Source organism: Syngnathoides biaculeatus, chromosome 8, assembly GCF_019802595.1.
Source record: "Syngnathoides biaculeatus isolate LvHL_M chromosome 8, ASM1980259v1, whole genome shotgun sequence".
Lineage (NCBI taxonomy): Eukaryota > Metazoa > Chordata > Actinopteri > Syngnathiformes > Syngnathidae > Syngnathoides > Syngnathoides biaculeatus.
The window spans coordinates 20,009,839-20,023,657 of NC_084647.1; the positions used below are offsets into that span (position 1 = coordinate 20,009,839).

At 43.3% G+C, this 13,819-nt stretch overlaps 1 protein-coding gene across 15 annotated transcripts in view; it reads left to right on the top strand.

The window, feature by feature from the left end:
- The window catches only part of mecom (MDS1 and EVI1 complex locus), a 141,613-nt gene that overhangs the window by 43,978 nt on the left and 83,816 nt on the right, over window positions 1-13,819 (top strand). For all 15 annotated transcript variants that reach the window (XM_061826440.1, XM_061826441.1, XM_061826437.1 and 12 more), the window contains one exon: window positions 11,544-11,896. In XM_061826440.1, the coding sequence (XP_061682424.1) occupies window positions 11,714-11,896 (183 nt within the window). In that variant the 5' untranslated portion in view covers window positions 11,544-11,713. The remainder of the gene's footprint in view (window positions 1-11,543; window positions 11,897-13,819) is intronic.

Consider the following 13,819-nt stretch of genomic DNA (forward strand, 5'->3'; position numbering starts at 1 on the left):
AGTCATTTCTGTCCTTCAGTACACGATCTGCTATAATGCATCCCATAGTTTCCAAACCGATGTGTAAGAACTTGGATGACGCAAAATATATATTTTGGTGACATTATTGAATATTGGAAATCCATCCATCCATTTTCTTTGCTTATCCTCACAAGGGTCGCAGGGAGTGCTGGAGCCTTTCCCAGCTGTCAACAGGCAGGAGGTGGGGTACACCCTGAACTGGTTGCCAGCCAATCGCAGGGCACATGGAGACAAACAGCCGCATTCACAATCAACACCTACGGGCAATTTAGAGTCTCCAATTTATGTTGCATGTTTTTGGGATGTGGGAGGAAACCGGAGTGCCTGGAGGAAACCCACGCAAGCATGAGGAGAACATGCAAACTCCACACAGGTTTGTCTGGAATTGAACCCGGGACCAGTTGTCCACCATGCCTCCATGTTGGAAATCATTAGTACAAAATGACCTTCAATGCTGATGAAGAATTCATTTATTTATTTAATTTTTTGGGGTCACTATGTTCGACTTTGAATTGTTCAATCTTGATTAGCCTTGCATTTTAATTACAAGTTGCGTGCAGAGGATGCCGAGAGCCGACAGGTGAAACAAAATCGGGAATAACTTTGAAAGGTAGCTATAGAAATAAATAATAGATGCTGCCGCTGTTGGTAATAGAATTGTGTGTGGCTCTGTTGTTTTGGGGTCTTTGCACGTATGGCGGCATGTGTGTGCGCGGAAGTGATGAGTCTGAGTTTGTCAGATGCCAGAGCCCAGACTTTAAGGCCATTTGTCATTGGTGGGATTCATTACATGTGTCCTTAACCCCCCACAGCTGGGCGGAGTGATCAGCGCTGACCTCCTGTGACAACCACAGCACCTTCATTATGTCTCAGCAGCCACCCTGTCACTGCAGAGACTCTCTAACTGTCTGGGTGACACCCTTGGGTGGGACTCCAATCTCTCATCTGGAAGCCTGCCTGTCTCCGGGCCCGTCACTGTATGTGTTTGTGTGGGCGTTTTATGTTTGTGTGTTTCCGTAGACCTTACTCATTTATTTATTTATTTTTTACTTTAGGCTTAAACCGTTTGCCACTACATCAGAAACTTCAATTGCAAGATGGCACACGAGGATCTTTTTGCTTCAGCTGTGCCATCGTTCAGTAGATTGCCCATTAACAATCAGTCATTGCAAAGAATTTCACTATGAAGTGATTTAATTCTTTCTTACTTGGGACATATTTTAGTATGCATTCATATTCCTTATAATTACATTTACGTTCCCAGTGGTATCATTTAAGGTAACACACGCTGTTATGTTATTACTCCCCCTCCCTTTTTTTTCTAATCAGCGATTATTCAATTATGTCCCATTAGTTATGGGGGTGAGGGCTGGGGAGGCCGGTTGTGTTGGCAGTGTTGCCGCCCTGGGCATTTAGCCCCTGCTCTCTGTCAGGGGTGGACCCCGAGGGCCCCGTGCAATGCCTGTGATTAGTGTTGCTTCTGCAGAGAGGTGACAGAACCCCTCTTCAAATATTTTGTCTTCATTTTTACAGCTTTGAGATGCAATTATGGAGCAGCAGTTCATTACGGCAGCACGCAGCGCTTCATGTTTTATGCATGCCGCCTCATTTAGGCCTTTATTAACGAGCACGCTCCGACCACGCCGGCTGAGGCGGCACCGCGGGCTGCCGCGCGGCCAGCGGCTGCCCGCCTGCCCGCCTGTTTGGAGGTGTGCCGCGGTTGTTAGATCAATGAATATGAATTCTGTACGTGGAAAAATGGAAAATCAAATGGAGACAAAAAGATGGGATTTTAAGAATAAGGCAAGGTGTGGGTGGTCAGTGAAGTGGTCACTTCACCCGCTCTGCCCTCTTGGTGCCAGCAGCCGGCCTAAAACGCGGTTGTGTAGCGGCGTAGTCTGGCTGGTTGATAGAGGAGTAGATTGTCGGGGTAGGGCCAGGCGGGGTGACTAACCGCACCTCCCTCGGCAGAAGAAACTCCATCTGCATCCAACATTGAGACAGATGAGGCCAATTTGGCTCCTTAAATTTCTGGGTTGTGATGGATGTGGACTGGCTGCAGAAAACAGAAAAAGGTTTACTGAAGGGTGTGTGTGGGGGGGGGGAGACAGGTAAGAAAGCTATGCTAGTGGGGGGTTATTTGGGCAGAATGAGAGAATAAAAAAAGGTAAAGAATGAATTGTTTAGAATCTCTTTCATTTTTTTGGTCTTCAAAATAAAATGTTCACTGGCAATTGTAGTTTTGTCCTGATGATGTGATTTTTCCATGAAGGATGGTAGTACAAATCAAGCCATGTACAGCATGTCTGTGTTTCAACTCCAGTCAAATTTAAAGCTAATGTGCCGTTTGGCCCAAAATTGGTGCTGCCATCATTTGTCTGGGATGGAAAAGTTCTGCAGGGCTAACTGCCAAGGTCATAATTTGCTTTCCCGAATGCCCACTCAAGCCTTCAATGTGGGGACGAGACTTGTTGTGCACTTCCACTACTTCAAGTGTATTTGATATGCTTCACTTGCCCGTATCAAAGGTCCAAATAGACGAGCCTGGCTGCATGGTTCACAATAGTTTTATGTGGTGCGTATTGTAATATTGTTTGTAACAGAGCTTGATCATGACGTGACTCACGTAATGAAGTTCCTGCCTCAAAGATTCAAAGGGAAGTTAAAATGTCCATTTGTGTTGATCCTGCTAGAAGGACCTGATTGCTTTTGATTACCAATTTTATTTTATTATTTGACGCGGGGTATAAATGCAGGATGCCCCTTGGCATACGTTGTGGTCGAGCATACATTCCGTGTTAATTTTACACTTGCGGACATATTTACCAGTTAGAGCAGAGCGGGACTTCTAATCTATACCACAGAGCCGCCCCCTCTCCTTTTGATAAGATCTCCCATCCTCGGGCCTACATAAATATTTTATCAAGTATAATGGAAATTGTCAAATCAGTCTAATTGTGTAATGCATTATAAAGGCATTGGAGGTAAACAAAGCACATATGCTATCATTTCCTTTAACGACCGGGCCCGGCTGGGGAGGGCTGAGGCTGGTGGTTTGGTACCCAGGGGGGCCTTCTGAGGGGCTAAAGGGGGTGAGGGGGGGGGGTCTGTGCTGTCAGTCACTGCTCTGAATATATGTCCCTTTCTGTTCTGCCCGGACCTTGCTCGCTCACATTTCATCCAAGGAATCAATTTCTCAAATGTGCACAACTGTGAGCCATAATTATATTGGGGCTCCGTGGCACTTAGCCATGGCATGGAAGTGATAGAGGATGGGAGTGAAGCAAGGGGGGGGTGGAACTATGTTTTCTTTTGTGTGTGTGTGTGTGTGTTTGTAACATAACATTGTGAGGACATTGCTGAGGTTCAAAATGGATATAGTGAAACTGTGTATTTCTTTCCACTTTTATGGAACAGCAGCTTCACTTCGTATTGTGTAGTGGACCATTACTTCCCGATCGCTTTATTGTTGTTTTTGAGAATAAACAGCTGAAAATCAACTGTGGAATACTTGGGAAGGAGGAAATAACACGACCGGAATTGTTAGGTGGTGTCGTATCGCAGTTCCGTGATGGATTTCATTGACCTCCTGACAGTCAGTCGCTCTTACATAAATGTTTGTATAAACAATGTGCATGGCTTTGCACTTGATTTTATTCTTTATTTATATTTCATGGGTGAGCGAATACTTTTTGCAATATACTGTAGTGATTTAGTGATGTTTTTCTGTTCGCTTTATATCAGACTGGTTTGAGTTGGTGCCCAATGGACCTTTCCGACTGGTGATCTTATGCTCCGCTCCCTCAGCTACAGTTGCCATGTCCCACAAGCTTCCAAAATAGCGACTGAACAGAACACGTTTGAAGTCGATTCTCTATCGCGTATTCCAGATAATATTGCGGTATGTTTTTTTTTGCCAAATGCATCAGATTGGTCCAAAAGAGTTCTACAGAGAGGTCTCAACTATTTCACACAAGGATATGTACACGGAATTAAGATTTTGGACGGAGCAGGACGCAATGTCAGAGTTACAGTGAAATGTTGGCGTTCGATGCAAAAAAAAAAAAAAAAAAAAGTTTGACGCCTCACAAACTTCCTACTGAAATCCAACAGGATAAAATAGTGAAATCGTACTGCGCATGGAAAGCAGGGTGAGTAATTTTTATTTGGAAAGATCACGAGTAATATCATTGTAGTCTTTATAAGCCAGTGGGTGTATTCATTTGACTTGGCTCGTAATGGAACCCAGTGCTCTGTCTGAAAAGTCCAATGTGATACAAATAGGGAAATAGACATTTCTCTTGCATGAAATTGCGCATTTACATATCACTAACCTGACTCTTTGGCATAAAACATGACACACTTCATTCAGCAGCTCAGTGATACGCTAACAAAGTGAAAGTTGTTCTCCTGCAATGTATAAAGAAATACTGATAATAATGAAAGAGAAGATACTTCTCCCTCACTTACCTTTGAACATACAGCCTTGTTTGTTGATATTGTTCACATTTAGTTGTGTGTCCGGTCTTCCGCAAGCCTTAATCCATCGTAGATACTTTCTCAACTGTGTTTTAGGCTTTGGAAAATGAATCAACTGGGCCCCTTGTAACCTAGCAGGATATCTTTCATCAGAATTGCACGTTCCCCAAGCGCATCTGTGGACCATTTTTCTTCCTTTTCCAAGTGCACGCTACTGACAACCAGTATTGCTTGTGGGACAACATGGCGGCAGAGGCATGTCAAGCCAACGGTTAAGACAATGGGACTATCTGATTGGCTATTATTGTGCGAGTGATTGACAGGTCGGAAAGGTCCATTTGGATCTTATCTTGTGAAAAACAAGCATAGAGATGATCCGGCGAAATACCCCGCTTGGGATCGCGTTATACCGCTCTTGCAGGAAGTACATGAAGAACTGAAGGAGAGACCCAAAGACGGAGATGCCATCCGCGGCTTCTTGTCTTTCCATCGTGGCCGTATTGATTGTGGCTCAGTGCTGGAACCTGTGTTTTGCATTTCCATCTGTGTATTTATCAAGCTCTCGTTTGTTTGCATTTCATTAAAAAAAAATGCACTGTATTACTCCTTCCTATTGATTATTTCAGTCTGCTTAGTCACTCTGCGGTAGTGAAATTAAATTCCCATCATTCTTGAGCGCAAACAACACATTCTATCCCCCCGCTCTCCTCCGATGCATCTCATCCTGCGCTCCTTGTCCAAACATACGTCTTTATCAAGTGACTGTTGTCAGACATTAGATAATTAATAGGCCATTTGTCAGGCCTGCGAGAAACATGTTAAAATCCCCTGAACAGCTCCCCAGATAAATCCTGCTGCGGACACAGACGCCTTTGTTGTGTCAGCCTGCCATCGGAGCTGCAGATTTACTATTCAAGGAGCCTCATTATTAATCACAACTAATGCTAATTAATTAAGTGTCAATGTGTGCACAGAGGGACCGGCGCTGAGCTTCAGTTTGTTCTGAGACGTTAATTGGCTACTGGGCCCTTAATGAAGTGTTTTCCCATTCGGAGTAGTGGTTGACTCATTCCAGGCGAAAAGAGAAAACAAGCAGGCGATGCTTATTCATTAAGATTGCCATCAGCTGTATGAACTTGTTACTCTGATATGCGTGCGTGTGTGTGTGTGTGTGTGTGTGTTAAAGATCTTTTTTCAGAATGTTGGCTTTTGAGAAGCGCTATATTAGTGGTTGCGGCGTTTCTTTAAATACTTTCAAGGAATTCGATTAGGACTAACACTAAAACCCGTTTATTCATTTGGAAACAAATGTATGCAGCAAATTTTGAAAAGTTAGTTGAAGTAACGGCGGCTGAAATAACCGGTTCCCTTCAACCCGCGCACGTGGTTTCCTCCCCGTCACCCCAATGGACCTGCAAACCTAAAGACTGTCCAACATGGCCCCCATTAAGCACAAAGAGAGTGTTAATTAGGAAGCTTATTGGCTCTCCTGAGGGCAAGCAGGCTCAAAACATTCTCCCCTCCACCCTGCTGAGGGAACGGAGGCACAAAGTGATCCACTGTAATTAACAGCGCTTCGTAAATGAACAGCAGCCCCTTTCTGATAGGGGCTCGCTGTAATTGTTTTTGTGTTGTTTTTGGATTTGCCCACCACGAGTTCAATCTCTGAGAGGCGGAGACTTTTCCTGAGGGTATCCATATTTTCCACAATCGGCTCGTTTAAATTATCCCATTTTCAATTTGACTCAAAACTCCTGACTAAGTTTAGCCGAAACTAAGGTCCTGTGTTATTGCAGTGTTTTTATTTATTTATTTATTTTGGGGGGTGGGGGGTCTCATCTCAAACCTGTCTTAATAGAATCTTGTGCATCTGTTTCACGATTTTAAAACAGCTCCCTGCTGTTTTAATTTGTACAGTATGTTTAATGCTCCAAGGATCAACAATTATATATATTTTTTACTGCCTACAGTTATTTCCTTTTTTTTTTTTTTTTTTTTTTTTTTTTTTTTTTTGCAAAGACGAAGCCATTTCACGAGCCAACCGTCTCACGCAAGTGAGCCAACCCTAATCCCTGCCTCAGCAAGTGCCAGGCCATTGCCGATTGCGTCTGTCTTTAGAATGACAGTCAGAGGGCTGGACCTCCCCAGCGCATTACCGCCGGTCTCCTCTTCTGGCTCCCTTTTTCTTGCAAAAGTAAAGGCCAGAGTGTGGAAAACATGCTTGCAGCCAAAACAACGATTGCATTTTTGTGGCTCCGCTTACCTTTTGGCTTTGACGCACAGTATAGCCCCTCAGCTGCCGTTTCAAAGTAATTCTTTCAATCTGGAACTTTGTCCGGCCTTGCTGCCAAGTCACTGGTTTAGAAATTCTGTGTGAGGTGGTCATTATGCTGATTAGCCCCACTGCTTTGTAGACGTGCGGAGCGGCTCGCTCACAGACACAATTTCAGAAACGCCGTCGTTAGCTCTCATAATTTTTTACGAGACGTTTGCGGACCTCCAGGTAATTGCCTGCTCTTGCCAAATTCTATCTCCACCTCTGCCCTTGTTGTACATTTTAACCGGCATTGAAATGAATAAACCGCTAAAGAAATGATGAAGTGCACAGTTGCAAAATTGTGATTCTGACTGATGGAGGGGATAATGCGTCATTATGTTTGAGCTGCTTTGCAAGGGGAACACCTCCCCTCTTCTGTTTAGCTGCAATCGCACGTAACAAATGACATCGACAAATACACACGAAAGTCCATCCTCACGGGTCGAGGAGTTCATATTTTATGATCTTGGACCCCGTCACTCAATGGTTGGGCCCACTTTCTCTTCATGTCAGATGGAATATGTGTGAATTACACCTTCAAAAAGTGAGTGAATAATATTAGCTTACAATTTCAAAACGATAACGTAGAAGTGTGCGAAACAAATGGGGCCATGTGCGAGAGAAAGTAAATGCAATGAAAACAAGAAAATGGACAGTGCTGGAGACTAAAATGAAAAGGGCGGGGTGGCCCATGCCCACAGGTAGGTTATTTCTCTCTGTAAACATATGTATCCATTTGTCCCGTGGGTGCATCCCGTCGGCGGTGGCTGGGTCACACCTCCATTAGGGGCTTTGTCAGAGTGATTAATAGCTCTCTCTATCATCTTTAATTCACTCCCTGATGATGGGGGCCCTGCTTGCGGCTCAGGGTAATCGTGTGATCTATGAGAGCTCCCAACACCTTGTGGCAGAGGTGAAAATCGTTCCATCCATGCAGATAGCAGGTCTAGAAACAAATGTTTTCCATCATGACTAAAATAAACAAATTGGGCATCTTGTGCAAATATTTGACGACATTAGATCCAAGGAGGCGGCACGGTGGCGGAGCTGGAGAGCGTTGGCCCCACAGTTCTGAGGACCGTGGTTCAAACCCTGTCCCCGCTTGTGTGGAGTTTGCATGTTCTCCCCGTGACGGGGTGGGTTTTCTCCAGGCGCTCCAGTTTCCTCCCACATCCCAAAAACACGCAACATTAATTGGACACTCTAAATTGCCCCTAGGTGTGATTGTGAGTCTGTCTCCAAGTGCCCTGCAATTGGCTGGCAACCACATCTCCTGCCCAATGACAGGTGTGATTGGCTCCAGCACTCCCGCGACCCTCGTGAGGATAAGCGGCACAGACAATGGATGGAATGATGCATAGGCTGTGGATTAGTGACTTTTGTCAAAATTATACGTTTGTTGCAATTAATTATAAATGTTTTGCAAAATTTGAACAACATTTTTAGTGATTGGCTGCTATTAAAGGTCACCTGGCATGAGGAGGAAAAGGACATTTTTTTTTCCTTATTTATGTCACAATTGTAGGGTCTGTTGTAGGGAGAGTGCAGGCGAGAGGTGGCTCATAAGCGGCGAGAGGAGAACTCCTAGCGATGTACATGGCACACAATTTTTCCCCTCTTCTGAATTTCCTCTTCGTTGAAGTTCAGTGGGCCATTAATCGCGGTGCCATGGCCGCCGAAGGGCGCACCATGCAGTATGCACCCACAGCAGCGTGATGGAGTGCGGTCCCTTTGGATGATTGTTTTGTTTTTTGTTTTGTTTTCTCTTCCGCCTCTATCCCATCCGATTCAACGCTGCCTGCCTCACTACGTGGTAGATAAACTTTAACCCAAATTACACAAAGCACATTACAATTAAAGGAAGATGTAGCTTTTTGAATTGTGTGGATAATTCAATTGCCGATTACATGCTATTCTAATATTAATGGATCAGGTTATAATAAATAAGAAAGTGCTGAATGATTACTACATGGAATAAGGACACTTGGAGTTTTTATAGTGGGGCAAGGTCTACTCATGCTGGGCGCCATGTTTGCATCAACTACTCACCGTTTTAGCTTCTCTTCTTGTAATTCCCTGTTTGAGTTTCCAGCTCATAGTCATAAAACTGTATTGCTTTGCAAAAAAAAAAGACTGCTTAAAATTATATTGCATTCAATTAAAAAAACCAAACCATATACAGTGAAGTGATCATCTGTGTGAGTATTTACCATCTGTGTCTACGCTCTTTACCTCATCAATCGTCTGCACTTGGGAACCCCAACTTCTCAAATCCGAAGGGATTTGCTTCCAGTTAATGCTTACCTTATATATACACAATTAGATGTTTATGTGTCCAAATCGTCTTATTGAGTCCAGAGGACCGAGGAAATTCCTAGTCTAAATTAAATATAAACTCATAAAGACCAGGATTGGAGGGGAAATGTCAAAGGAGGAACAGCAATGGGAGGGGGGTACGGTTACCTATAAAAGCTTTTGTCCCTCTACCATATGGTAAGCCTCACATCCAGGACTATAACCTTGTTACACACAACGTGTTGAAAATCATTAGGCTGACATCTTGAGGCCCATTGGCTTTCACACTGAGGCCTTAACGGGCTGGCTTTTTCAAACATGCCTGGCCCACTTTAAATGTGTTGAACGCGATAGCTTCACAGACATTTTTGGTTTAGTCTGGCGTCGCTCAACCGCTTCCTAAACATACTGTACATCAAGTTCACAAGCACAAGCATGGGTCCACGCATCAGCGCCGCATTTATTCAAATGTGAGAGATTTTGGTCAGGCATCTGGTTGGGCTTTGACGCTTGCGGTCAAGACCACTTGTGGCATATCGCAGTGCTCTTTCCAGTCATTCGGAAACGCAGTTGCTTCATGGTCGGTGCACAAATAATGCAATTTATTTATTTATTTATTATCTGTGTGAGGATTAAAGTCTCCATGGCTTACCACACAGTGAGGCAGTGTCACATCAGCAGTCATTCCGGAATGTTCCTGAGCCCAGGGATGGGTTGCTGAGCCTCATTAGCGAAGCCCCTTCAGTCCGCAGCCTGTCAGCCCGCGTTAGGCATAGCCCACCACAGATCCTCGCCGGGGAGCGACAGCTTCCCGTGGATCATTTCCGGATTTGATTGTCTCCTTGTTCCACCAAAGGGATAGCTATTTCATCAGAAATTGTCAAAATATATATATAATATTGTCATCTCCTTTCTCAGGTGCTGTTTGATAATCACAAAATCTGCATCCATGTAGTTCACGTTATCATTTCTCCCTTAAAACTTCAAATGGAAGTGGATTTTCAATTATTCTTATAAGCACTGTGTTGTCAGTCTTTGGACAAGTGTGGTGTGGGGGAGTTTAACAGCCTGACCACAACAATTTTGAGACGATCCACAAGTGATGCAGTGCACCAGGTCCTGTCAAACAGCAGTTTCACCAACACCAAAGGGGCAATGCAAACAGCCAGGGGTGCCAAACTCTTACCGCAGGCCACGTAATAGTTACAGTTTCCCTTAGAGGGCAATAGAAATTGTTCATCACTTCATATAATTGCATATACACAACAAATACTGTAGTTGCATAACCAATTCTGAAATGAGAAGTCCAGGATTCACTTAGCATAAAGAAAGGGTTTCAACAGTTTGCCGTTTTTTGAATGACAATTTCAAATTTCGATACAGATTTTAGCACGGATCACAGGAGTTGATGAACATGATTTGCTTCTGGGGGCCACATAAAATGATTGTGCCAGGCCGCATCTGGCCCCCGGGCCTTGAGTTTGGCACCTGCGGCCTAGTGGATGTGATCTTGAGTCTGTTCCCTGTTGTGACTTGAGACCTGTGAAGTCTGCCTGACAATAATTTACTAGACAATGTATGAAAAAAGTAATCTGGCTGAACCTACCAGCTACTATTTCATTTCATCTTCCTTGAGTGTTTATATCAGACAGATGAGATTAGATATACATGTACTCTGAATTCTTTTCAACAGACTTTATAAAAAAAAAAAAAAAATGTGAGTCTGTAAATGGTACATTCAAACATTTTTGACTGGTGCATTATCAATATCTAAAAAGAATGAGACAAAATGTAATGCAAACAAATGCTATGCTGAAGAATCCCTGTGTGAGTTCAGAGGTGATTTTTCTATGTCCTGTTTCGCTATATTCATGATTAACCCCCGTGCGCTTCCTTCTGTTTTCACTGTATGACAAAGATCAAGTTCAGGAAAAGGAAGTATAAAACAGTCAGAGCAGTACAATGCCAAGTTACTTCTGCTCACTTGCCCTGGCATCAGCCCATTTCAAGCCCATAAACCCTCGATCCTCTTTCGTACATTCCGTGTGCAGTATTTGTTTTTAGAATGCCAACTTAAGCTACTTCATTCCTGGTTTATCCACAGTGCATACACAGCGATGCAGTCAAGGTAACTTAGGAGAAACAAAGATTTAAAAAAAAAAAAAAAAAACATTTAGATTACGACCTCGCTGCTCCCTTCATGCTTCAGTTCATCAGTAAAAAACTCACTTAAAACACAATCAAGGCATTGTAACACGATACATCCGCACCACACAACAGCTTTGCTCGATTATGTTTCTTCTGCTGAGGAGTCTTTACAATGTTTTATGTTATGACTCGCTTTAAAGCTCTCGTGGAAACAAATAGAACACAATCAAACAGTTTGCCGCTCACTGTCCTCACAGCATTTCTGTGTGTTTCACTTGCGCAGATGACAGAGAAGACGGGTATGCTCTTGAACCTTCGGAGATCTTAGATGACGCTTGCGGCTCAGATGGCGATCCTGCACGGTCTTCAGGCCCGGCGGAGGACCCGACGTCACCGTCCGAAGATGAGGTGTCACCAAGTAGACCTGCGTCCTTCCAACAACAACAACAACAGATGAGCATATTCTTATCCCAAGAAAACTTGGCAATTCCCCTGGACTTTGAATTGCAACAGTCAAGTGTGCTCAACGGTGCCCTGGGCATCTGGAGTCGCAGGACCATTTACATCGGAGAACGCTTTGGACCGTACGTTGGCGAGCGAACGCCTTCTCTCAGAGACCCCATTCATGGCTGGCAGGTAGGAAAAGAAGTCAGTTTCAATGTATACGTAGATAATATGTTGGCCGAAAAGCACCATTATTTGAGGGTATGTGTTTTTCTGGAGTATCGTTTCTTTCAGAGTTCACTGGTAGATGAGAGAATTTGTCATCAAGCACTTTTTTTTAACAATTCTGATAGGCTGACATGTTGTTTGTTTATTCTATCCCATTTCCCCGTCTTCAAACACTCAGTGATGTAATGTTTGATCAGAACCATTGAAGAAATAGCTGAGATTTTGCTCTTAACTCAATTAAAATGAAACTCCATAAATCCTTGTTAGGGAACCAATACGGCCATTGGCAAATCACGTATTGGTCAGACAACGGGGGAAAATCGAAGGTGAGGTCTCGGGACAAGGTCAAAGGTTAGATGTTGTGTGTCAGTGTCAGACTGGCTTGGTTTTATGGACATGGAGGATGGGTCTCAGTTTCGTCTAGTCTTCTGGACCCTCTCCTATTTGGAAATGAGGCCCATAGACAAATATAAAGCCTTCATTTTTTTTTTGTCAAAGAGCAGAATTCACAGTTCTATTGATCACAGGAAGTTGTCCAGGTTCCTGAAGGAGCAGCGCGGGCCAAGACCATCACAGTACAACCACCATGTTTAACTGTTGGTATAATGTTCTTTGCTTGATGTAATAAGACACGTGTGCTCCAAAATGCTCAATTTTGATCTGATACATCCATATGAATATCTCTCTGAATTCTTTTTACAAAGCTTAGATGAGCCTTTATGTTCTTTTTGGTCAACAGTGGTTTTCACCTTGGACTTGGCATGGATGCCGTTTTTACCTTGTCTCCTTCTTCTTGTTGTGTCATGAACACTGACCTGAACTGAGGCCTAAGTGAGGCCTGCAGGTCTTAAGAAGTTGCCCTGAGTTCCTTTGTGGCCTCCTGGACGAGTCATCGCTGCTCTCTTGGCATAATCTTTGTAGGCTTGCCATCCCTGGGAAGGCTTGCCCATGTTCCGTGTTTTCTCCACGTGATGATAATGGATCTCCCTATGGTTCGCTGGAATCCCGAAGCTTTAGAAAATTGGGGGTAATCAGGCTTCCGTGTGATCAATGAAAAAATTTGATTAGCCTCAATTCATTCTGATTTAACAAGGATAATTACTTGTTAAAACAGGGCCAGGTGACTGAATAGTTTTTTTCTGTGGTAAATGAAATCCATCCATCCATTTTCATGCATGCAAACATGCAAACCCCACACAGGCGGGGCGGGGATTGAAGCCTGGACCTCAGAACTGTGAGGCCAATGCTTTACAGCTGAACTCCCATGCTGACATAAATGAACTCACCATTCAAAAAGAGAACTTTAACACTTGTTTTATTTTTTTGATGGTCTTTAACATGAAAGCAGAGAAACTATGAAAAAATCTAGGAATTTGAGAAGGGGGTCAAGACTTTTTCATGGCACTCTGTGCAGTATAAATCCCGCTCCCTGATTGTTTTTACCAAATGCAAATAATTTCCTCCGTGCACTACTTGGTCCTCGTTGCATTGCATCATGCACTGAGTGTTGATCTTGTGGTTTTAGTTTTGCTCCAACAAAAATAAACTTCGTGTCTTTTTCCACTCCAGATAAGTTTTATACGAGGGACTTGTACCATTTAAAAAAAATATATATATATTTTCATTTTATTTCATTGCAGGGTGAGATGTCGTCTTTAAAGGACTTAACATTGAACCCTTTGGCTTTGCCGATTCTACATATGATTCTAAAAATGAAGAAAAACAACACGTCTTGTTTTCATTATCATTTGAACAACGCTGTCTTGATTATTCTTTTTCCCAGGCAAAGGCGTAAAAAAAAAAAAAAAAAAAAATCTAACTGACCAGTAATTTATGAGGTACTTCAATAATAATAACCATTAAAAAAAGCAGAGGACCTTGGACCAT